Here is a 27458-nt window from a genome sequence, read left to right as displayed (position 1 = left end):
TAGTTATTTTCCTATTTAAAACGTCAACATTTTTGTTAAACCTTCACATTATTTATATAACTAACAAACATATCTTCTACACAATTACAGCATGCAGAGAATTTTTTAAATTTTTTTTTCGATATTTTACCGTTATTTTGTCTTGGGTTAAAGTTTCAAATATCAATAACTTTATACAATTTTTTTAACCGGGACAGAATTTTCCTCATGATTAAAAAAGGCAACTTAAGAAAAGAAAAAAATTGTTTTAATGACCCCGCAACTGAAAGTTGAGAGGGGTCATATTGTTTTACTCCTGGTCCGTAAGTCCTGCTCCCTTCCATCTTTCTGTCCGTCTGTCCCTTTATGGGTATATAGCTTTTCCACATAATTTTTATGAATTTGAATGCTAGGAAGTTTTCACTTTACTGACTGTATGTGCATGAAGATGTTCAAGTGGTCAGGGTTTTGATTTTTGTCGAGCCTGTGGCTTTTGTCGCAGAACGTGATATACGGAGTGATTCTGGTGGCAGCGTAAGTTAACTTCTTAAAAGCTTTACATAATCGAGAGGTCAACTATATTTGTTGTTAGGAATGATTGTGAGGTGTATATATCTGTCTGGCAGCTATCATCTGACCTTGACCTTATTTTTATGGTTCATTGGTCAATTGGTTAAGTTTTCATGGTTAAGTTTTTTTCTTAGATACATGTACTATAAGCAATAGGTGAACTATATTTAACGCACAGATTGATTGTAAGGTGTGCATGTCTGGTTCATCTGACTTTATTTTCATGATTTAGTTGATAATGTTTAGTTTTCCTGTTTAAGTCTGATTCATAGAAACCATAAGCATTAGGTCAACTATATTTGGTGTATTGAATGAATGTAAGCTATGTGTACATGTATTTTCGGTGTGGTTTGGCTGACCTTGACCTCATTATCTGGGATCATAAATCAATGGTCAGTAAAGAAGTCGAGACATTTATGATTGTGCACTCTTGCTATTAGAATTTGCTCTTTTGGGGAATAGTTGAATTTTGTCATTTTTAGAGTATATACTTGCATTAGAGGTGCATTGCGTTCTGGATAACTTTTTTTTTGTTTTCCAGACACAATAGTATCTTTAAAAAATCCAACATTGACGTTGTTATAATACAGTTACTTCACAAGTGAAGTGCGGTGATATCATTTTGTCTAGTTTTTATTTGAACTTTTCCGTACTTTGCTAATGATTAGAACTATTTTTGTTAATAAATATTAAGATAGATCATACAGTCTAGGGTTTAAGTTAACAAGTATCAATAACCCTTCTCAAACCTTAATTTTGAATTATTTTCTTAATACGGTAATGATAATTATAAAAAAAGTTTTCCAATAATTTTAATTCAAGAATTTATTAGGGTCATATTCAAATGTAGGTACTCCTAACGGTGCCTTGTTGCATCCCCTTTTCAAAATCCTTTATTAATTTAGTAATTAATTCCTGTAAAAATCCTTTCAAATATATTTATACAAAGAACTCTTTTAAAAATATTTATACTATATACACATATGTTGTATTCCTGGAACAGATTTCACGCTATAAGTTTCTATTATCTGGTTATTTAGTGTAGAAAATGTTGAGTTACTTAAAATAATATGTAATTTTATATACAAACATCTTCCTTAGTGAAGATTAGTTAAAGGAAATCTGTGTGTATATACATTTGATTGGACATAGAAAATTATATTCATCTGAATATCACAAACATACTAGCCGATTAAAAAAAAATAAAATAATTGTTAAGATATATTATTTATTCAAATGTTCTCTTATATCCTTGAGGCATCGTCCCCTGGTATCAACTGCATTCAAGTTACCTATGATGCTTCCTTGTTTGCTTTTGATACAGGTAGGAAAGAGACATTTACACACATTTTACATGTCTATGGCCCATAAGGTATCGCCCCCTGGTGTCAGCTGCCTTTAGGAAACCATAATGCTTTCCTATTTGCTGCTGACACAGGATGAGTCATGGACATGTTTAATTTCTACTTTCTTTTTGGCTAATTATTATATATTTAATTGATCCAACTTTTTGCGTACTATACATATGTGGATATCTATTTTTCTTTTTTTCTTTTTGGGCTGCTTGTTTGTTATCTATATCAACCACACTTGCAATAAAATGCATTAGTATTAAAAAAAAACATACTATAGATTCTTTATCTACGTATTCTTTAAGAACTTAAATAGTTCTCGTTTAACTTTTTTTTTTTTTTATCTCATTGTTTGTATTGTATTATGAAAAAATTATTGATGTTGTAATGTTTATGCCCTTTGGGGCCCATAATTGGAAAATAAAATATCTTATCTTATCTTATACAATAGTGTTCTACAAATTCTGAAATATACACTAATATATTGTTTCTGATTTGATCTATTTGTCTCTATGGTCAGTGGTCTGATAGTAGTCTCAGATTCTAATCTCTACCAGCAGGGAGTCTGATAAGAGGTTGTAATATGTTGAATGGGTTAATTAACATCAATAAATTGTGCAATTTGATATCTCCTAAATTTTAGGATGAAATTTGGCGTTTGTCCTATAACTGTATTGTTCCTAAGTTATTTCAAGTCATTTTTTTCTTGAATTCATATGATCGATAACTGATATAACGGTTGTAAACCAAACGAACGCACCCGCCCACCATAATTACTTCCCCTTTCTACCAATCTTGTCATAAGAGGTACGAATATTGCTACGAAGATGGAATTTTATCATTTTATTAGTTTTGTACCCATAATTTCTATTTTATGCAAAAAGTCAGGAATATGAGACTATTTTTTATGAAGATGCATACGTGTTTAGCAATGTATATTGGCTTAAAAAGTAGAGATACCTTGTTTTCCTACAATAATATTTTTTCATGCAGACGACATACAAACAGCAACAGTAGTCACTATAAACCATGAAACAGCAGCAGACAAGACATGACAGATAGAAAAGCTAATATACATTTGCCATATAAACGAAATAGATTACTGCAAATTTCAATTTTACACTTCAATTCATCCTGTAAATTAAATTCAAAAGAGGTCATGTTTTCCTCAAATGTATATTTTACAACAAATATAAAAAAAGGTGCAATGCCTTTTATAACTGTCAGTGGTAGTGGACTGAATCATGAATGCCAGTCGAAAACTGCACAATTTTTTTATGTGTCTTGTGTTTGGCTTCAATGGGTAGCTGTTTTCATGAGCAGTTCCCTGGAACAAATAAAGTTTTGAGCTGCTGAAATTTCTAAGGAAATTTTTGAAAAGCAGTTTGGTACTGAATCTATATTAAAACAATATGTTGATAAGTAATAAAATAACAAGATAGACCATTACCAATACTTTTATCTTTTTCAGGTGATAATATATGAAGAATGGTGTCGAAGATGGCAGTTTACAAATGCTTGATTATAGGATGCATTGTACATGTTATATATGCTCAAAGCTGTACACAAAAAGTTTTGTAAGTATAGTTTATTGAAACACACATTTTAATTATTTTTGTTTCAGTATACTTTAAATCCAACATACTTTAAAATGAAACATTTTGTAACAACAATGAATAGTAATACAATTTCAAAAATTTTCAAAAGCAAATCTGCTCTTTTCAGATTTGTTGAAAATACATATACATATATATGTTATGTACAAGATGCAAGTTTGTACAAATTATAATTTGTACAGGGTTTTTGTACAAGTTATAAGCTTTTCGACACATACCTTCTTGTACCTGGGGATACAAGTTTATCTTTTAAATTGTACCAGTTTAATGTTCTAAATTAAAATTTGTATACTTCAATCTATCATTCAGTGCTAATCTTTTTTTCCTCAAACTGGAAATGAAAATACCTAAATGGTTTTAATTCTAATTTTGTTTTTCTCCTTATACCATATTCTGTTTTTTGTATCAATGCTCAACATGAGACTGTATCGTAGTAAATATGACAGAAATGTGCGAAACAAAAGACTGTGTGCTTGCATCATCCATTTGTGTTAAGCAGTTCATAAAACACTGATAACTTGCACAAAAAAACTGTGCAACTTGTAAATAACATATATATAAAAAAAAGAAGATGTGGTATGATTGCCAATACACCTTATCGCTATTTGTCCCCCATTACTGGATATCACACAGGTTCCCGTAAAATTTTTACGTCATTAAACAAAATATCTGACGCCACAATGGAAAAGTGATTGTTGTATGAGTCAAAAGTTCAAGCGGCCTGGTCAGCCGGGATTAGTGATAAGGTGTATGGAAAAACTCTCCACAAGAGACCAAAATAAAACAGAAATTAACAACTATAGGTCACCGTACAGCCTTCAACAATAAGCAAAGCCCATACTGCAAAGTCAGCTATAAAAGGCCTCGAAATGACAATGTAAGAGAAAACTTACGACCTTATTTATATATATATTTGTTTGGCAGATAAATTGTCAAGATCACATAGGATTATTGAAAAAAAATTGGCAATTCTTGTCTGACCGAAACCTGTATTTGTCAGACATTCCAGGTGATCAGACATATTTTGAGACCTCTGAGAACAAGTCATGTATTTGAAGAAATAGACACACATTGTACATAAAAAAAGAGATACAAAATGTGCTTTAATAACTACTAGACACAAAATGTACATTAAAAGATAGACACAAAACATCAGAAAAATCATATATATATATATATATATATATATAACGGTTGCTATATCAAAAGATTGACACTTAATGTCAGAAAATGTTCATATATAGATACTGTTAGCCGTATTTACTGCATCAGTGATGCCAAATTTCAGTTTAATCTGTATTAGGTTAACTCTAATGAAAATGCAGTCAAATGACAGGAAATATCTGTTTGGGATACTTGTCCTTTTACAGAAATGAACATTAATAATCCAATGTTAATTAAACCAGAGTCAAGCAGGGAAATTGAGGAATTGGTATTTACATCTTTCATTAATGAAGAACTCTGGAGATTTCTGTATTCCTTTATTAATTTCTAAGGATTAAAAGATTTTTCCTACCTGTAACCAGGTGTTGTTGGAAGGATTCATTAGTGTTTGGAAAATTGAGATGTTTTTTATGGTAATCAATTTTCAATAAACCCTCTTCAAATTAATCTTGGTATAATAAAAGTATTGAAATAGGATATTTAGTCTGTTCTATTGATTTGTACAGAATGTTTTGAAAGCTTTGAAATCATGGTTAATATCAGTCACTATTTAAACAATTTGAATGTCAAGCTTTGAAAGAGAAAGCATGCACTTGCATCATTACATGCTTTGGTGAAGGTTGAATTTTTCGACTCAATTTAATTAAGTTTTCCTGTGGGAAATAACATTACATGATAAATAAAATTCCTTACTCTCTTTGGACCACAAATTAAAATCTGAATAATATCTTGGATGAAGTCCAATTAATGCATTTTAGCATATCAATTAATCATAATTTTATAATCTAGATACTTTGAATAATTTGTAACATGTTTTTTAATTATACATTCACGATGCATTTTAATTTTGGGTATTTTCAGATTCAAAGGCCTTAATTAAATATTAGGAAAATTTCTAATACATTTTATTTATTGATTTGTATAATTTTCGTTTGATTCTTCTTTTAAGTTTGATATCAGATATGGTTGTATTTAACTTGAAATATGTGAGTTTATTAATTAAATTGCAAAATTGCTTTTAGTCAGAAAATCTAAAGTTAAGAGAGGAAATACCTAATTCTAAAACTGAAAAAAGAAAAATAATTTAATGTTACAATTTTATTTGTTTATTTGTGATTTTACCAAAAGATAAACCCTCACCTTTTAAATTAAATACCTTTTTTTACTCGATTTTTACAAAGTCCAATAAAAATTCATTGGGTATTTGATGATATCAGATTAATAATTTGGAAATATGCAGATCATTTTATGCATGTATCTGATATTGTCTCTCAATTTTGATTAATGATTATGATGGATTGTTGTTTAAAAATCTTGTGTCAAATTAAATGCATATTCAGGACAACCATTTAAATGAGATATGAATATGATTCGCATTGTACTTGAACGACAAGCTTTTCAGATTTTAAACAAGCTAGTTCACAAGGTATAAGTCTGCATAGATCACATGGTAAAAATCTACATGTTACTCTTCCCAGACAAATGTTTCTGACTCCAGTCTTTGCTCTTGCTTCTAAATGCTGCATACTTAGGGGTATATTCTAATTTTCAAGTCCTTGGGAGAATAGATTGAACCTCTTTGTTTCTAAAAAAAGAAATCACTTATCCATAAACTTTGCAATGAGTTTTGGCATGTTACTACAAATCTCCCACAGCATTACTTGTATCTTCAAAAATGCATTAAAATTTTGCAAAGGAACGTAGCTGTTTTGGTGTTTTGCAATAAAATTATAATATTGAGGCCAGGCAAATTTTCTTCATAGCCAGGGAATTTATATTTTCAAGAACTCTGTCCTCTCTAACATTTTTTAAATTTAAAATAATGCTACATGTCACAATAATTCTTTATTTTCAATGTCCATCAGAAGTTTTGTTTTGTTTTGTATAAAACTGTTCATAACTTGCTATAGAAAAGTCTAAAACGTTTTTAATTAGCTATTTTATTAGGCAAAATGAGTATCCCTTTTGTTTATGGAATATCTTCACGAAAAACATTTTGAACTTCAAGCCCAAAAACCAGTCTTACTATCATATTTATTTAAAATTCAAATGGCTTGCAAGGCTTCAATTCAGGAAATGTTTACCAGTCTGAAAACATTATGACTAGCCTAGGCTGTAGGACTTGAGGTAAATCATAAAGGCAACAGCAAAAGTTCCATTCTTTTAAGGAATTCTATGTTGAAAGTGTCATGATCTTTTATAGATATTTATCACATTAAATTTACAGGGTTGAAGAAGGTACTGGACGGCACAAAAAAGTTACCATGGTCAGAAAGATACCAGCAAAATGTTCTAATTGGGATAAAGCATGGGTTTGGATAACTGGAATGGACTGTGGAACAAAATATGTGTAAGAAATATATTTTAATTTATGATTCTAGGTTTAGTGCTTAGCGCTTATACCTTGAACAAATGGGCATAGGACATTTGAGCGAAAAAGAAAAAAGCACATAGGGTCATTTGAGCGCCGACTTCATAGGACATTTGAGCGCCGGGATATTAACCTTACCTGAGTTTTCAGACAGGACATTTGAGCGAAATTTTCCCTGATAATTTTACACGAATTAAGATTTTTTTTTAAAAGTAAGAAAAAAAAGTAAGATTTAGTTATAAATATTTTTTATTTTATTTCACACCCGAGTAATTCGACCGGTTCTGGCTGGTTTATGTAAGTGAAATCCTAAGTTGATCTCTATTTACCAATCAATTCTACTATAATTCATTGGCTATGCAAATTTTCTTTGTTCTAAAATTCTTATATATATATCTATTAAGTGAAATGTCCCTTGGCACTTGAAATCTTAATACTAATAATACATGTACGTGTTAAAATGGATATTATTTTGACCGAGACTAATAAGGGAAAAAGAAGCCTTGTTTGTGACAGTTTCCGATATAGAGTGGACAAAACACTAAAAGGAGAAGAAATATCCTGGAGATGTACAGTAAGTACCTTTTTTTACAAATTTAATGTTAATGTAAACTACTTGTTCGTCTGTTTGTATAACATGAAATGTGTATAGAAAAGTGTTTAGGCCCTAAACACAATTTTTACAGTGTATATATACAATATATAATTGCTTGTTTTAATTATATTGTGTCTTGGATGAGGAGTTGTCTTTTTAGGATTCATACTACATCTTATTTTTATGTCTTGCAATAGCAAATGAAAAAGCATTTAAACACTTCAATTGTATTTGTCCTTTCAATATTTTTCAGGCAAAAGGTTGCAAAGCAAGACTGAGGACGGATTGTACCGGAACCGTTATAATTCAACAGAAAAATACTCATAACCATGATACCAGTGATCGTGACAATGAACGTCACTTGCTGCGGGTACGATCAAAAAGAAAAGCGGATGATGATATTGCTCAACGTCCTTCAAAAATTATCCGTACAGAGTTACAGAACATGGATGAAGCAAATCTAAAGTCTGAAGACATTGGCAGCGTTTCAAAGGCTATATATAGAAAGAGGCGTAAATCTCACCCTGCACTTCCTAAATCTAGAGAGGAAACACACCAATCATTAAAGAAGATTAATATTCAGTCAAATAAATTTGAAAATTTTGTGCAGTTTAATGATGAACAAACTGGTATAATTATTCTTACGTGTCCAACCAATCTTGAATGTTTATGCAGTGTGCCGGAAATTTTTATGGATGGTACTTACAAATATTGCCCAAAGTTCTTTAAACAGTTATATACTATTCATGGCTATAACAAAGGAAATTATGTCCCTCTTGTATTCTGCTTACTTCCTGGAAAGTCTGAAGAAATTTACGTGAATTGCTTTTCCTCAATTGTCAAGCTATGTTCCGATCAAGGTCACACACTTCAACCGAAAGCAGTACACGTCGATTTTGAAGAACGGGTAATGAAAGTTATGAAGGATTTTTTCCCGTCTATAGAGATCAAATGCTGTAGGTTTCACTTAGGCCAAGCCTGGTGGCGAAAAATCCAGAAAGTTGGACTTAGTCAACAATACAAAGAGCTTGATTCAGACATTAGTAAATGGCTTAAAGGGATTTTTGGGATAGCCTTTTTAGCTCCAGACGAAGTAGCCGACTGTTTCGTAGAAGATTTTATGGCCGTTGTACCTAACGACAAGCCTTGTATAGAATTTGCAGATTACCTGACTGATACTTATATAACAGATGAATCGTTATTTCCCCCTCATCTCTGGGCCGAAGTTCCATCCTCGTTAAAACGTACTAACAATGGGCCCGAATCATTTCATGCCCATTATAACGAGCAGTTCTATCACAGTCATCCATCAATTTATACTTTCCTTGACACTATTATCAAATTGCAATCTGTGACTTACATAAAAATTCGGAGTTTGAACATTGATGCACCGCAGAGCCGAACAGAAAAGGAGAAGGAACAGAATCTCCGGGATTTGCATTCGAAATACTGCCAGCAGGAAATTACGAGGGATTTTTATGTCAGAAGGCTGGGATATAAGTTCCAAGCCCGAACAGACTTGTAAATAATGCCGTTGCCGAGTTTTATGTTTTATGACAGTGCTTTGTTTTTAGTGCTTTGTTTACAATTAAAAGATGTTTTAATCTTTTTGTTGGTAAACTCCTGTTTTATGACTGTGCTTTGTTTTTAGTGCTTTGTTTTTTACAATTAAAATATGTTTTAATCTTTTTGTTGGTAAACTCCTCATTTAATGAACTATATTCGTAAGAAAATGTGGTATGATTGCCAATAAGACAATTCTCTATCCAAGACTTGTTTTCGCTCAAATGTCCTACGCTTATTCTTATTTTCGCTCAAATGTCCTAAAATTTAGGCGCTCAAATGTCCTATACTTTGGCGCTCAAACGTCCTTTTTTTTTCGCTCAAATGTCCTGTCAATGCGCTCAAATGTCCATTGCCGGAACAAATAGATGGGAGGATTGGACAATACATTATATAACTTTATTTGGATAATTTAGGTGAAAGCAAATAATTTCTGTTACAATTTAAATTAAAAAGTGTGGATGGTGAGGTATTATAAAAAATATTGTCCAATTCCCTCATATATTTTTTCCTGGAATTGTCTGTACTTCAAACACTGTCTTAATGCAAAGTTCTTGGAGAAATAGATATATGGAAAATATTGAACAAGTAGTTTTTAATATGTATGGAGAGTTTAGAAATGTTTAATTTACACAATTAATAGATTTTAGTTATTTTAAAATCATAAATCAGCAAAGATAAATATCTTGTATGCCTTTAGGTATTGAAGACATTTGAATTCTAATTTTGGAATAATAATTCCTAAAAGACTACCAGACCTTGGAAAAGAATTTAAACACTGACTTTATCTAAAGGGCAAAAGAAAAATAGTTAATGTATGAATATTTAATAAAGTTTCAGAAGATTATGATTTCATCTTTGGGGGTCGTGAAGTCAGTATTATATTTTTTTATTTATGTCATTAAATTTGACACTACAGATTCAAATTTTTGGGATATATTTTTTATAATCAAGTGGTGCATTTTCTATTTCAATGTACCAATATTGTATGCATGTTTGTCTGATGTATTGCGAATGGATTCATTTTTTTGGATCCTTTGTATTGTGGATTATGGAATAATTGAATATTAATAGATTAATTTTTTGTTTAAACAAATTCTGAATGAAATGCACCCCCGGCCCCCCACAAAAAAAAAAAGCAATAATAAAGTTAGTACCCCTGAATCCATTGTAAGTCATATGGCTTTCATTTCAAAGTACTTTCAATTGCCATAAATGAAAAAAAGACAGCAAAGTTTAAGAATTGCTTCACTTTGAAATATAATGTAAACTTCAAACTTGGTTTGTTATGAAACTTGGTGATACTTATATAAATGTATAATGTTAAAAATTCAAACGTGGAAACGAAATACCAAAAGATGATTTAAAGAGGCAATATTCTAAGTTGTGGGTCCTAAAATCTATATTAAACCTTCACTCTAATATTAATGTGTCAAAAATGTCTTTTTGATGCCATAAATTGAACAGATTTAAATAAATCCTTTATTCCGAAGTCATGGAACCCTTGACAGTTTAATTGACTTTTATGCAATTCGAGAGAAAAGCAGAAAATTGAATCCTTTTGTTCATTTAAATGGGTTTTAGCATTTTACGCCTGTTTTAGCAAAAGAGCAAATGGAATGCTTATTTTTCTCATTCCAATTAAGCTTGATGCCAATGATATCAGTTGACTATTTGTGTTGGTAAAATGAAGTGCCGTTATTGTTTGCATGAATAGGCTGACAATCTTCTGTCGTACAGATATTCTAATACCATGTACTATCTTGGAATCATTTATCAGGGATGCTCAATCTAAAGTCTCATCAAAATGTCAACGATAAAACAAATAAGTCTCATCAGAGACAAAAGATAAGCTGGAAATGCAAATATTTAGTTGGAGAATAAAAAATACAACATCTCGCTCTTAAGGAATGACAGTGATATCACAATTTTATGTTTATTCAAGCATTATCTAAACTCTACAATGTCTATGCCCAATTTTCACTGCCTTAGTTATGGCAGTGTATTTCAGAAGGAAAATCAATTCTCGAAATAAATAGTAAAACAATTTCCAAAATGGTTCTCTAGAGATAAAAGTTGCTGTAATGGAAAGGATATCTGGATTACATAGACTCCCAATGGAAAGCTTTTATAATCTTTTCCCATTAATGACTATCTTTTTGTTTAGCAAACATTTTGGGTAACATTATAAAGATAATTTTATAGCTTTCAAAGTGTGCAGTAAAGTTTTATTCATTACTTTTAATCAATAAACTCTGTTCTAATGGGGATTCTTTAATACATGTGCTTCATTATAAAAAGTCAACATTAATGTCATTAATCTAGAAATAAAATCAGGGACTTGATTAAAAAGTAAATTGGTAGAAGTATAAATAAATGGTTGATTTGCTTGTTTGAACCATTACTTCCATTTTTCAGAGGACTGTTAAACCAAAGTTAATTTTCCTTGGTAATTACTTTTGTGACAGTTTTCATACGAGTAGCCCACATAGCTAAGATTGTGATTAGAAATTAACAGATTTTCTTTACAAAACATTTTCAATTCATTTCACAAAATATATTGTGAGCTAAAAATACCTATATGATGATACATTTCAGCACTAGTATCATTTTATTTTGAAAATGTTTTTTTAAAAAGAGCCTTTAACTTTTACCTAAAGCTAATATTTTAAGGGCTATACTAACATTTTTGTATTTTTGTATATTTTACACTTCTTATGATAATGAAGAACAATTTGTCACTAGAATGTTGTAGTTGGGTCACCTTGATTAAATGTTATGTGAAGACCATAATATATTTCAAATTTATTTATAAAATTGCATCTATCACTTTCCTGGGTTAAATTTCATAATTAAATTTCAAATTGCCAATTAGATATACCACAAACTTTGGTTGCAATATCATTCCCCTTTCTGTTAAGTGTAGAAATCATTTCCATATTGAATCAAAATGGTTACTTTTTTCTCCATTTCATTTTATTGTTTGCTACAGGGGAAAAAAGTTGAATCTTTTATCTAAACCATCCAGATGGATATTTATAAAAATCTGGCTCGCTGTCATAAAATTTTGAGTCCAATTATCTTACACAATAGGTATTCCTATTTTATTCCAGACAAGCCTTTGCTCTAACCAATACTTGCTGTAAAACATTAAACTTATAGTATAAATTCTGGTTTGCCCTGGCTATGGATGAACAATTGACCTTCCACAGTTCAACAAAACACACTGATATGACCGATAAAATGAAATGAAGTTGATAAACCAAATTTTAAGTAAAAAGAATAAATTATTAAAATCATTTTACAATTTTAGAATTTGAGATAATTAAACTGAAGTAATCGAAGATATTGGACACCATTTCATAATCTAATATTAATATTTCATATAATATTCTAAAAGCATTGATCTTCAGGGGTAAAACATTGATTATTAATCATATAAAAAATACTTCTGTATCTTTTAAAATCAAATGAGACAACTATTTGAAATCAGCTGTTCAAATATTGTTTTACTATATGATAAATAATTGATCAGGTTTACCAATTAGTTTCCATATTTATTTTATGCCTCATAAATTCTTCTAAATATCAGCTGTGATAAGGACTGGTTAATTTCACCAGATTTATGAAATTTTAATTTTGTATTTTATTTTGTATTGTTGACAATAAAGGATTTTTGTATATAGACTTTTTACATTAAGGGACTTTCCTTTCTGTCAATATAGAATTTTGCTAAATTAGAAGTCCTACAGACCATGTAGAATATCTGATGAATTGGGCTTTGAGATTTAATTCCTTTGAGAAACCACTTTAATGGTCCTTCCATTTATGTTGTTACACAAAAATGTAATAACTTTTGAAATAAAATAAAATCTTGTAGCATTAATTGAATGCAGGTTTTCCTCAAATCTAAATAATAAATTTAGCATTTTTTATGATAAAAATATGATGAGGTATATAAAAAAGTTGCATTTAAGGATTCATGTCTTTATGAATTTTAGTATGAATATTCCATATCTGTTTTGTTTTTATTCATAGACTATAGCAGCTTATGATGCATCTTTACAGGTTACAAAAATAAATCATTCTATAGTTTGTATAGTCAGAGGCGACATACAAGCATAAAGATAATCGGCTTATTTTGAACATCTACTTTCATGGTTTATATTAACAAATCCAGAGTACAACATGTATTTTCTTTTAAATCCTTGATTTATGTATAAAAAATGTACTATAGCATTAACTTTGACAATTTATTATTAAGCATTTGTAAAAAAAAATGTGACATTTATTGTCATCTGAAACACATAACACTATCAAAATTTTTTTTTTCAATTATAAAACCATCGCAAAAATTTCTCAATTCTACACAGTAATTTACAAATTCTGATTTAAACAAAGGTTGTCCTATTTCATAGATATAATTTCAGATTATTTATTAATGTTGGAAGGATGACAACCAAAGACGATTTTTTTCCTGTATATTTGTACATGTATTAAAAAATATCTTATAAACATTAAAAACTTCCAACAAACACAGATGGACAACAACTTCTGACCATCAATGAAGTTAGATAGAGATTGCTCATTACAAAGTTTCAGTTTAAATGAGAATGCAAAAAACAACCAAACTATTAAATTGTATTGGCCATAAACAACCAAACCATTTAATTGTCTGACTCTTGCTTGGCCTTAAACAACCAAACCATTTAATTGTCTTGGCCTTAATAAAGTGTCAAAAGCCAACTACATAGCAGTTTTCAAGCCTGACTTAATGTCCATTGGATATATATGATGGGATAAAATTCATCTTTCTAATGGTTTTTAGGGAACATTGGTCTCAGAGCATTGATCTTGGTTAATGTAATTACTATAAACAAACTAATGTTAGAGTGTTTTGATAATTATTCTGCTGCATTAACTAATTAATCCAGTATTTCATTGGGACATAAACTTAAATTATTGAATGCAAGGATAATTTCCTAATGTAGATTTTACTGCAACAGGATGTATAATGTTTTTTGTTGGGCTGGATTGATGCTTAAGGGATTATAAAAAAATAAAATAAGAAATATTCAGCAAGGATTTTGCAAGTTGGGGTTTAATACAGGATATCTTTTATACTGTAAATTTGAAATAAATGAAAATTTATTACGATTTTTTTATGATTGACAAAACAACTAAAGTTATTGAATTTTAGTTAAACATGCCAATTTTTCTTGGTCAATTCTCATAAGAAATGCTCCGATCTAGATAAGATTTTTGAACACTTTAGAATTGAGGTTTCAGTGTAACCAAAAGGAGTATAAAATATAATAACCAAAACTATCCAATGTTAGGATATTGGAAACAAAGTTTTGGGAAAACTCTTTATTCATCTGAATTATGATTTTTGGCAAAGGAGTAATCATAAAAATGTGCACAATTTTTATTCAAAAGTTCAAATTAGGAAGTAGATATATGATATTTTTTTCTTGAATCAAATTTAGAAAGAGGATAGCTGTATTTATGAAATTAAGAGAAGAATTTATAAAAAGGCTTTAGGTCTCACTGTCAATTTTATCCAGTAGGGTTATTGTACTAAAACTAAGACTCAGAAAACAACCATAAAAAAATACTGGATTTGGTGTTTTTAGCACAAATTTTATACTCTGAATACTGAGCAAAGTTTTATGACTTAAAGTCTAGGCGTCATGAATCTTAACAATTATTAACCATTATGACAAGACATTAGTCTGTAAGAAATCAATAATTGTATATCCAATTTAAATGTTTCCTTACATATATGCTGTCTTTTAAAAAAAAATCATTTGGGGAAAAGGTTTTAACTGCCATGCTTTGATAATGTCTTATCAATAGATATGATATTAGCAACTCATTCAAACACTATAAGATATTTTACTACAACACTTCATTTTTAGATGGCTTTGATTTCATTTAGCTTTTACAGTCTTAAACTTGCAAAAAATCGCATTTCTTTGCAGGATGCTTAGACTAGCTTTTGAAAAAGAGTTGATTAAATCCATGTTTTACATTTAACAGGTTGGAAACAGTTAACTTTCCCAGTGCAAAGACTCAAGTATATAAAGAACAGAAAGTATGTTGTCAGCATGAACTGAATTGTAAAAATCCTGGATCAGGTATGTATAATAAAATACATGGAAAATAAAATGACCAGCACTCTCAGTATATTATGAATAGGACTATAATCTTCTGTTGTTGCAAAACATTCTTTTGAAATTGCTCATAAAAGATCACTAGACAAAAAGTATAAACACACTCTGGTATTTTGTTAATAGATTAATGTTAATCAATAAATTTTGAGACCAAGTAAAAATATTATTTTTAAGGACATTAACTTTAAGTCTATGTAGAATGATCTAGTACCACAATATGAAGATGTTATAACGACAAAATCTGCTATTGAATTTTTATCAAAAGACTGACAAATTGTGGATGATAAAATATTTCATTTAAATATTTAATGAGGATTAGAAAAATTCAAAACGATTTACTTGGGTTTTTGTTTGTTTTATCAAATAATATTTTTTACACCAAAATTTTAAGGCAAATTGGTATGACACTTCTGTCATATGAAAGTTGATAATATAAAATTTTGGGAGAACATAAATACAAATTTGCTATTAGAAATTACACGGCACTCATCAAAGTGACAAAAGCAATCATTTAATGGAGCAAAATAATTGAATTTTAGGTTTGAAACATAATAGTTGACTGGAGAATACAAACTAATTTTACAGCATATAATGATATATTAATTTAAGAAATGAACTAATGCTTGGTTAGCACCCTCAGTTTTCATGTCTGAACAAAATTTATGATGCAATCTTTTCGTTATTTTCTCCATAACCAATCATAAAAATGATACTGAATTGACAAGATTCATTGCTTGTTTCAGGAAAAATTATTAAATTTACCCAAGAAACAAAACATGCCCTGTCGATAAAACAAGAAGATGTTTAATATAATAATGTTTTAGACTTAATGGAGGCAGAAAATTGTGTTAGGGAATGTATCATCAAAACTCCATCAATGGTTTATAACAAGTTTTCTTCGAATTTAGCCATTACTTCAGACAGATAGAATCCTAAGGGTCTGAACCTCATCCTCAACGGATTAGCTATTATTTAGATAATATTCAGTGATATTTCTGAGACAAATTACATTTCACAACCAACTAGAGTCCACAGGGCATTCAAGATTGACTTGTAATTGATTATATTTTTCAGCTTTTACTTAATCTAGTAACAATTTAGGAAGTATTCTTATATCATTTTGTTCATTATAAGGCTCTGTATGGGACATGTACATTAAATAGTGAAAACACACTTCTTTCTAACAACTTATTTATATGAATAAAAGAAACAGGATAAATATCAAAAAGACAGTATCCCAATGACTTAGATAAGCATTTGGTTTGTGATTTGTATGTAAGAAATGGGAATGATGAACTTATATAAGGAATTTAAGAGTTGAAGTTAATTATAATCAAAAACATGTACTGATGTAGAAAATAGGATTTAAAGGAATCTCCTGAAATTATTAATCACCTCATAGGATTAAATATAGCTAATTATAAGAAGCAATCTGTATGAACTTTTCTGATACCACCAAAAGAAGATTCACTTCTAATGGACACCAAAAAATGCAGTTCATTGTTGAAGACTGTTTCAATTCTGACCATTGAATGCCTTAAGTTTTTGTGTCGTGAGGTTCCTGTCTTATTGTTGTTTACTTCAAATCACTTTTTATTCATAAAAATGATAAAATTAGGTCCAACTGAAAATGATATCTACACCCTCACTAAATCTTTTGCTAAGTACTTTTTATATTTTCCAAGCAACCCCAATATTTATGTACCTGATCATTTGGTTGTCGTGATTTCATCAATCATATCATATCTCTACTGGTGGAGATAATACATAATTAGAAATTATTGGTAATAGAAAATGATGGAATGTCACAAGGGGATTATATTGTCACATCACAGGCCATTTAGTCAATACTGAATGTAATATAGCTTCAAAAATACATTAAATCCTAGACAATACTGTGTAAATGTTCAAATGGACTTTTTCTTGATGTTTAATTAAGGAATGAAACCATGTGTTTAAAAGATATTTCAAGATTTAGTCAATTTTACTAAATGCAATTTCAACATATCCAATTTATCTTATTGATACTTTTAATAACTGATTCCAAAAGATAATGATAATATCCTTTTTTCACTCCATCACTTTATTTTATGATTTGAATATGTCTTAAGTACTCTGCTCTTGCAATTTCTGTTACTTGTATTGATTCTTATATAATGGACTATTTGATGCATCTGATTCAGCATCTAAATTTGTATCAAAAGTGCATCACTATAAAGTTTGACTTTGCAATTTGTTTTATTCACCCCTTTAGATGCAGGCCATTTTATGATATTACAAGTACCACATTTAATGTAAATTATGTTTTGGACTACCTAATAAGTCAGATGAGCTCAGCAAGAAAATGCTATGTTATATTTTATATGTCATTGTAGAAGCCCAAAAGGGAAAAAGTGGTCTAGATGAAAATGATCAGAAGTTCTTGGCAATTACATTTGGATCAGCAACAGCAGCTCTAGTTATCATATTGCTGATCATCGTCATTAGTTTCTGTCGGAAAAAACAACCAAGGTATGTTATTGTTACAAAACAAAACTCAAGTACCATTTATGATTTAATTCAGTGACAGATCCAGCAACCTTTGTAAATGGTTTCGGCTTGTGGGGAAAGCAATCTGACTTTCGATGATTTTTACTAGTTACAAAAAAAAAATGGAACATATCAAAGTTTTGAGTCATTTGACCTCTTTAGGTGCTCCCGATATCTGCCTCTGCAATTGAATGTTATATATGAAATTTTCATTAAAATGATGGAAACAAAAAAACTGGAGTGTATCATTTTGTCTTATCATTTGATAGCCATGAAATAAAATAAATCTACAGCCCTTAACTTGACCACCTGCTGCTTACGAAACCTTTTTATGTCATTTCATAATACAAAATTCCATCAGATTTTTCATATGAACATAATGAGAATTAGAGTTGAGGGTCAGGAGACAGCAATGAGCAAGAAAAATAAATCAGGTTAAACAAAAAGTACTTGTTGCATGTTTCAGTGTGACCGTCAACAAGTAAAGCTTAGTTTAAAGATTCAATTGTCAAAAAAGTTATCAGAAATTACCAAAAGAACAAGAAGTGCTGTACATCTTTGTTGATAAAACCAAGATGTTAATTTTTACCTTCCCTTCTTACAGATTTATCGAAAATTTCTTTAACAGAAGACACAGAATGTATGAAGAGGATATAATAGGTAAAAAAAGTTTTTAAATTAACAGGCAACTATATAGAATAATATAGCAGTTTACAATAGTTGATTGTGTAACAAAAATTCTAAGATTTTCAGACCAAAAAATCAAGGCATACATTTTTTTAAGGGCATGCTATATCTAAACATGACATGATTTCTAATTTCTAGAGGCTGGCAACTGTGGTTGGTCAGCCAGCACATTCAATACATACCAGGGGCGGATTCAGCCATTTTAAAAAGGGGGGGGGGTTTCAACTACATGTCCTCATTCAAATGCATTGATAGTCCAAAAAAAAAAAGGGGGCGTTCATACCCCCCCCTGGATCCGCCATACATGCATGACAGTCTGTACTAGGGAAAGTAGGGGTGGATGATTTTGACTAAAACATTCACTTAAAAGCAAGTACATATTGGGTAGGTCATGAACAATAATTAGTAGGTAAATTACATACTCTTATCTTCTAGGAGAAAGGAATATGACACTATCTAATACATGCTTTGGATGTAGAATCTTCAGTATGACCAGGACCCAGTTATTCATCGCTTGGTTAAATATAAGTTATATAACCCAGGGTTAAATCTTTTATCTAACAGATCAAATTGTCTTTAAAATTGAATTTTCTAGTTATGAATTAAAAATAATGTTTATATTGTAGGTGTAGAACCATCAGCTCCTTATTTAGAAGGACAAGGTGATTATCATTACAAAAATGGAAGTTCACGGTTGATCGAGTCAGAATATGAAGAAATACCAGAATATCATGCCAAGGATAAGTACCCTATTGTTGATAGTGTGTCTGAAGGTAACGACTATGTACAGGAATTTCCTCCACCTGAGCAACATTCAAACAATAACCATTATACAAGAGATGTGTTAATATCACTGGCTTCTGGGAATAACGGAATTGAAACAATAGAGAAAACAATGGAAAGCATTGAAAAATGTCCTTCACTGGATAGTAATTCTGGTTCTTATGAAAATGCAGCCATGAAAATACTACAACCTGTGCAAGAAGCAGGTACTACAGTTAATGGAAGTCTTTCACAAAATTCTAATGACAATATCAGATTAGATAGTTTGCAGCATTGTAGTAGAGCTGATAGCTCTGTAAATAACAATGCAGACATTTGTGCAAGAAGTGACACAAATGGATATAACAGTCCTTCAAAATGCTCAGAAAACAGTGTGTCAAACGACTATATAGATTTTAGCAATGTTGTTGTGCTGAATAGTGAACAAAATCCAGCAGCACCGCCAGCAAAAGTACATTCCTATGAGCTACTTGATGTGTCAGCTCGTGAAAAGGACAACCTTGAACAAACATATGATGCCTTAAAAGTGTCCGTCAACGAATGCAATTTGTCAACAACAGGAAGTGGATCCTGACTCTCTTATCCTATGCCAGGTTGTGCTTTTATTTCAATGTGCAATTGAAACTCACTTGCCTATGGATTTTTTTTAAATGTATACATATTTACTTTTAGAATGTAAATACCAGTATACAAATAAGCTTTTGGCATGCTATAGGAAATTCATACATTTGCTTGCAAAATTAATGTCTTTTATATATGGTATTAAGTTATTGTAGTGATAGATATATGACTTTATAAAAGTCACCTTTACTGATTTTTCTAGAAAAATTTACAAGAATTTGTAAAATGCAGGTCATATTTGCATTGAACATGAATATATTCTAAACCAAGTAGTGTAAATTTCAAGTATGCTAACTTTTTATGTGGTAACATTGGTCAGTGATGGGAAAATTAGGTAAATATCATAAAAAATTCAATAACTCAAGCTTACATTTGAATGCAAAAAAAATGATATATGAAATTCAATCTTTGGTATAAAAAATAAATGAGGTTATTCTAATTTGAGCAAGGTCTGAAACTAATGTGATTTTAAATATTACAACTTCTCAGTACTGGTAAAACAAACATCATCCAAAAAGGTTTAATAACCGTTAACATATATTGATTCTCAAATTTGCTAAGTACAAAAATTATTACTAAGCAGTACTAGGGAAATGTTGACTATGAAAAGGGTGAATTACCAGATTTTGGCAAGGAACATTTTTTGCCAAATAAACATTGATCACAAGTTTCAACCAAAGCAATTTTTGTTCATGAGTTCTGGTAGATGACTTTCTTAAGGGGCAAGGCTTGTGCTGCAGTCATTCTCTGTTAAAGGTCAAGACATATTTCTTTATTCAGCAATTCAAGTACATATTAATTATTCATAGTAAGCGTATCATAATGCAAATGTAATCAGATCACCATTTTGAGTCTGATTAGATAAACTAGATTGTTTTTAAAGGTTGTAAAAGTGATGACCTTTGGTCTAAATGATATTAAACGGTAATCTTTGATCTAAATTAATGTAAGCCATGCAATTAGCAGAAAATATTAAAAAGATGAACTACAACTGTCATGCATCATGTTTCTGAATCTTAAGATTAGTCTGAGGGTTGTACCTCCATTATGATTTTGTTTTTGGGGAAATCATTGTAGAAAACATAATTTTTTAAGGGGGAAAGACTGAAGCAATTAATATCAAGAAACTGGCCAGCATTTTTTCCGTTTACATGACTGTAATGATATTTTAAGTTATTATTGATAAGTAAAATCGTTTTGATGCTGTACATGTCATTGTAACAGTAAGCGAAAACCAGTAATCAACATTCAGTTGCACATTAAGAATTATTTTTTGTTTATCATTCAAATAACGGAATATTAAATTTAATGTACAAATGTACTATTTATCCATATAATGGATGCAATATTATATTTTTCTTTTGTACATATGGTCTTTTTGTGTTTATTGTAAAAAAAAATAATTTTCAAATCTCCTACGCTCTTTAAGTGACAAAACCATAATTTTTACCTGATACTGTTGAAGTCTTTTTTATATATATAAAAAAAAAACAGGTTTTTTTTTTTTTTTTTTTCAAAATAAAATAGACTTGATTTTAAAGTTTCATAAACTTGTCTATTTCAAATTGTTACTATTCATTCAACTGTGGTATAAGTAATACATATACCAATATCTACAGATACAACTTGATAAAAAAACTATCTGTGTACTTCTTATAATTTTATAGCTATATATAAAAGGTTGCATGCAGCTTTACTTTACTGAAAATTATTTACAGGTTTTCATACCATATTTTATGTGATAAAAATGTTTGAAAAGATATGTTTATTAAAAAGACATATTTAAGAACATATATGATGGTACACACAAAGATCCTAAAATGGTATCATATATGTTCCATAGTAGGCCAAGTATTATCAATTTCTTTATTCTGTTTCAGCAGATATATGTTGAAAATAATTCCAGTTGAAACAATTTCATTTTATAATATTGATATTATATACATATCAATTGAATATAATATAAAAGCTACATTGCATATCTATTTTTGAGGCAAACTAGAACAGATTATTTCATGTTTTTCATCAGTTTTCTTGGTAAAATATATGCTTTTTACTTGAAAGCCAAAAAAAAAAGAAGAAAATATCTTTCAATGTTTCACCTTTTTTTTAAATGAAAGTTTTCAATTATTTTCATAGCATAGAAGGATGGATAAAAGAACATAAATAATTATGTTACAGGAATTTAAAAAAAAAAATTATCAATTACCAACGATTTGTAAATTTTATAAATACAACTGAAATATTAAAAAAAAAAATTGACATGATTATAATCTTAAACATCAATTAGCTTTCAAAACAAAAAGTCCACCTTCTAAGGTAATCATTGCTTCACTAAAATAACCTCATTTTTTTTACGCTAGATGTCTAGATGCTATTGCATAAATTCCATTTGGTGTTTGTTCTGTATATCATGGTTTTTTTCATTTGCCTGTGATAAAACTATATTAGTTTATATTTATTTATTTGTATTTTTTATGATTATTTCTTGATGTTCATTACATTTATTGTTTTATTTATATATAATTGTTGTCCAAATTTAAAAATATGAAATGTACAAAGAAAAGTGTTTTGCTTAAGTATGTGTCTTTATAAAAATAAACATAAATGAAAACTGTTTTACTGTTCTTACCAACACAAACCTGCAGAAATATCACAATACAAAACAATCAGTACATCTCTTCTTTTTACCATTATCTCCAATGCTTATGTCACTTATAATATTCATAGTTAACCTAACAGGGAATGGCTTGATCAACTTATTTTTGAGAGACATTATATTCAACAGAATAAACACACATGTAAACTGAGTTAATTCATCACCATCAAAATGTTTTTTTGTTCCATTAAACTTCATAAAAATGAATGTTTCTGAGCAAACTCAATGTCATTCTAAATATAACTAATATGACCTAGAGGCATAATGATTTCAAAAATATTTCAATCTGATCTTATACATTATTGATAAAAACCAATGATGCAAGTTCCATAAAATTCTGGCAAGAATTGTACACATGAGAGTGCTAACAATGCTATTTTCCATGTATTCAATGTTTCCAAGGGACATAACTCTTTCAAAAATAATTGATTGGCACTGTTTTCTAACTTGTCTGAGCTGATATAAACCAACAATATAAGTTTCATAAAATTCTGGCAAGAATTGTGTACATGATATCATTAATGATGCAATTTTTCATATAATGAATGTTTCCAAGGGGCATAACACTTTAAGTTTTTTTAGAAATCTTGTCGCCTACAGATTGATTGTATTTGCAAAGGATGCCCTCCACATCTTTTTGCAATAGTTTTATCTTCTGAACCAGGAAATTATTTTTTCATTTGATAAAGATTCAAATTAAAAATCACACTCATGAGACAAACCACAAATGGCATTCCCTATCTGTATAAATAAGATAATAAACTTAAATTAGCGGCATGTCAATCTTTGTTGAATTAGATAGTTACCCAACAAACCAGGTTTCTAAAAGTCATGCGTTAAATTAATAAGATATCAAATAAACTATTTTCGTTGGTGTGATTTAATTCCCTGTTGGCGCTTCAGACTTTCTTAATATATTTCCTATGTTTATACAGTATAACCTTTGCACCAAAATTGGACAATGTAATTATTTTTTCCAATAAATACTATCAAAGTTGGATCAAGTAATTTGTCAAGCTGGACACATGTCATTCCATTTGAGATCACATGACCTTTCTGTCATGTGGTAGATTAATCCTGTAAGAGAGACTGCCAACTGTATCTAGATGTGATCAAAATGAAATAATATCATTACTTGACAGTGCAGTGTACCATGTCATAGGATTTTATGGAGGTCCTACGTAAGGACTTGGATCAATAGAAGTTTCCAATTTTGATTTTATGAATGAGCTAACCCATGAACTAGGTTCATTTAGAGAAAAATACATTCTAGGACATTGTGATGTGTTTATATTTGCTTTGACACATCAAATTTATTTGGGAAAAAATACCAGTTGGAAGATCATGTATTTTACCACTATATGACAAGAAAGAAATCAAATGTAGACTGAAACGGTTAAGATTTTTCAGTAAATTAAAAAGAAGAGATATGGTGCAATAATTCCTGATGCAGAATGCATTTTGCATATAACAAAACATAAACCAATGGAACAGTGTTTTTATTGCTATTCTTCATTTTGAAGTAATAGTGGAGACTGCAACAAAGGTGAAAAAAATTGTACTGAAAATGCAGGTCAAATTTACCCTTCCAGTACCAGTTTGAGTCTATTCTAGGTTGGATGTAAATAACACTTCATTTGTGTTAGTTTGAAGAATACATGAGCCTATATCAACTAATTTCTTATTCAAATTGTCAAAGAAATCTCAAAAATAGTGGCATAATGCTGTGGATTATCTCACTGTGTAACTGTTGGCAATTGTATTTGATTGTTTTGATTGATTGATTGATTGTTAATGTCACTATCAGTAATATTAGCTATGCTTCGTGCCAGTCAGATTTTATCAGTAGAAGAAGCTGGAGTGCCTGGAAAGAACCACCGACCTTTGACTTTGACAGGAAAACTGACAATCCTAGGCAATTGATATTGGTATTTGAATGCAGGGAGGAGATACTGAACTGAGATTGTTAAATGGCAATAAAAAATCAACATGACAGTAAAACAAACAAAAACAGAGAGAAGAGTACTGTACAAATAAATAAGACATGTTTACCTTTTTTCATGACGTCACAAGAGAAAATTCAGAAGTAACCAAGAAAATTGGCTGCCCATAATAAAATTTTGACCAATCAATTTGCTGAGAACAGATAATTCCAGTGAAGAGAAATGTCTTTCTCACACAGATTAAGAAATGTGAAAATAGCAACAAACAAGAATGTGTCCCCAGTACACGGATGCCCAACTCGCACAATCATTTTTTATGTTCAGTGGACCGTGAAATTGGGGTAAAAATCTAATTTGGCATTGAAATTTAGAAAGTTAATATCATAGGGAACATGTGTACTAAGTTTCAAGTTGATTGGACTTCAACTTCATCAAAAACTACCTTGACCAAAAACTTTAACCTGAAATGAGACGAACAGACAAACGGACGGACGCACAGACGAATGAACAGACGAACAGACGAATGGTACAACACACAGACGAACAAACAGACGCACAGACCAGAAAACATATTACCCCTCTACTATCCTAGGTGGGGCATAAAAAGAAGAGAAACAAGAAATATGTAACAATCTATCTGCTATGGCAAGAGACCTAATTACTTACTATAGCCTGTCTGATTTATATTTAAGCAAAATGATTGGTAGAGCAAGAACTCCTTACCCTTTCCTGAACACCTGAGTTCACAAAATTTTTTGGTGAGATTTGTATTTCTCAATTCTTTTTGGTTGTGTTTTGTTGTTTGTCACATATGAAAGTGAAAGTTGGAGAACAAGTGTCTCTTGTGGAGAGTTGTCTCATTGGCAATCATACCACATCTTCTTTTTTATAATTACCAATAATTAATTTTTGTAGCAAATAGAAAAACACAAAATACATTTCTTATGTGAAATAATAAATGCCAAAATATTTCAAATACTCACAGGCACTCGTCTCAGAATATTTTCCCCCTATATACCACATGGTACTTAACTCGAGATTTAGAAAAAAGTCAGGCGGTGACGAAATTCCGTTATATGCCGATTTCTCGGCTGTCAACCCCACTAAAACTTGGTATGTCGTAAATCAAAATTGATTTATCTTCACAATGGTGTAGAACAGGACTACTTTTGTTGTCAGAATCATCTGTAGCCATCCTACCCAAGTATGTCAATCGTAATTATTTCATCTACCGACACAAAATTGGCAATAAACGTCTCGCAGTAAATGATTAATTATAAAAATTGTTTCAGAAAAAACTGTTAGTTTACGTATGAATAGAACTTATCATCAAGTTAGTAAAATTGTATAAGATACGATGAAAAAATCTTAAAAGTGGTATGTCTAATAAGTTACAAATTTTCCCATGACGTCAATGTCATTCAGACTCTCTCTTGACTTTACTTATAAAATGAAACAAGATCAGATAACTCCGAGAATCATTTAGACTTTCCCATAAAATTGACCAATTGGAAACTGAGATATATAGAGACGTGACACGTTTATTGCCAATCCATCGTCGGTAGACGAAATAATTACGATTGACATACTTGGGTAGGATTGCTACGGATGATTTCTTCACCAAAAGTAGGCATGTTATACACTATTGTGAAGATAAATCAATTTAGATTTACGACATAACAAGTTTTAGTGGGGTTGACAGCCGAGAAATCGGTGTAAAACGGAATTTTATCACCGCCTGACATTTTTCTAAATCGCCAGTTAAGTACCTTGTGTTATATAAAGGTATATAGGAATTATTTTTTTCGAAGACGATTGCCTGTGCATATACCTTATTCAAGGTAAATCGCAAAATTTTACACCCGTGAAAATAACCAGCTATATGATATGAATGAAGCCTGTGAAATGTAATAATTTAAACAAAATAAATGGGGAACGTGTCCATTGGACACAGATGATGCCTGTACTTGCATATAACTTTATAAAGGGACATAACACAAGAACAGTAAAAGTGATGCTAGCAGCTACCCAATTTCGTACTTGATCTGAGTATTGTGGTAATAAACATTATGTTTAACTTTTATACCATTTGGTTGAGGCAAACTGAAGTAAGAAAACAGAAACAAATTTCGGGACGTACACAATGGACTTAAGGTAACTCTTCATGCCCCCATCCCAAAGCAACAGGGGCATAATAACAACATTTTATTCAATCAGAGGAGTCAATTTCAATTTTGTGACGGGGTTAGTCAAAATTCTTACAATTAATAGGCCAATCTTGCTCAGATCGTACTATTCAGAGTCCTTTATTCCCTTTATCAGGACTACGAAAATCAAAGTCAATGTGAGTTCCAAGTTGAGAAATTGGTTGGGGAAATTTGTGTATGGATAGAACCCTTTTTCATTATACCCATTTTCTTTTCATTGTGTAGCAATATATCACTGTAACTTCTAAAGAAATAATTTGTCAGATATTACTGGATTCTAGAAAAAAGAAACACAATAAGTTTCTAATTTTTAAATAACTGTTCTAAGTGATTTTACACTTTTCATAAAAATTTTTAGTCTGTCATTATCCAAATCATTGTTCCAATGTCCATCTTTCTTAAAATATGAGCCTACTATCAATCCATGGGCTGATTTATACTGTTCTACATTATCATTGGTTACTCCTGATCCAATCAAAACTGGTATATCAATAGCCTTCTGGACATCTGAAAAAGTAAAGGCCTCATTAATTACAAAAGCTAATCACAAATGAATGACTAGATTAATTATAAAGCTATTTAATACTCATAATACCTTCAAAGAGGAGTCTTTCATTTTTTTCAGACATATAAATATTTAATA

The 27458-nt window shown here is 30.2% G+C and overlaps 3 protein-coding genes across 4 annotated transcripts in view; 2 read left to right on the top strand and 1 right to left on the bottom strand.

The window, feature by feature from the left end:
• The window catches only part of LOC139523940 (uncharacterized), a 36308-nt gene extending 13688 nt beyond the window's left edge, over window positions 1–22620 (top strand). The window contains exons 1-7 of one of the 2 annotated variants that reach the window (XM_071318374.1): window positions 2721–2834; window positions 3373–3478; window positions 6909–7031; window positions 15253–15350; window positions 17762–17897; window positions 18520–18575; window positions 19229–22620. In XM_071318374.1, the coding sequence (XP_071174475.1) occupies window positions 3390–3478; window positions 6909–7031; window positions 15253–15350; window positions 17762–17897; window positions 18520–18575; window positions 19229–19959 (1233 nt within the window). In that variant the 5' untranslated portion in view covers window positions 2721–2834; window positions 3373–3389 and the 3' untranslated portion in view covers window positions 19960–22620. Of the gene's footprint in view, window positions 1–2720; window positions 2835–3372; window positions 3479–6908; window positions 7032–15252; window positions 15351–17761; window positions 17898–18519; window positions 18576–19228 lie in introns of those variants that run through there. The other variant, XM_071318373.1, reaches the window with a different exon arrangement.
• On the top strand, window positions 7378–9335 carry LOC139523916 (uncharacterized). The gene is made up of 2 exons (XM_071318314.1): window positions 7378–7626; window positions 7901–9335. Exons 1-2 carry the CDS (start codon window positions 7513–7515, stop codon window positions 9170–9172), a joined length of 1386 nt encoding a protein of 461 aa, XP_071174415.1. The 5' UTR covers window positions 7378–7512; the 3' UTR covers window positions 9173–9335.
• Window positions 22621–27111: 4491 nt separating the features above from the next.
• The window catches only part of LOC139523939 (uncharacterized protein F13E9.13, mitochondrial-like), a 31192-nt gene continuing 30845 nt past the window's right edge, over window positions 27112–27458 (bottom strand). The window contains exon 6 of the mRNA XM_071318372.1: window positions 27112–27322. Within this exon, the coding sequence (XP_071174473.1) occupies window positions 27126–27322 (197 nt within the window). The 3' untranslated portion in view covers window positions 27112–27125. The remainder of the gene's footprint in view (window positions 27323–27458) is intronic.

Source organism: Mytilus edulis, chromosome 5, assembly GCF_963676685.1.
Source record: "Mytilus edulis chromosome 5, xbMytEdul2.2, whole genome shotgun sequence".
In the NCBI taxonomy this organism is placed as follows: domain Eukaryota; kingdom Metazoa; phylum Mollusca; class Bivalvia; order Mytilida; family Mytilidae; genus Mytilus; species Mytilus edulis.
The sequence above is the reverse complement of the archived record's forward strand: the minus strand, read 5'-3'. Positions and strand labels throughout refer to the sequence as shown.

Excerpts from the sequence above, each read along its gene's own strand:
- LOC139523916 (XM_071318314.1), top strand. The coding sequence starts at position 7,513 with ATGGATATTATTTTGACCGAGACTAATAAGGGAAAAAGAAGCCTTGTT. Across the intron at positions 7,627-7,900 it reads AAATATCCTGGAGATGTACA|GCAAAAGGTTGCAAAGCAAG; the intron begins GTAAGTACCTTT and ends AATATTTTTCAG.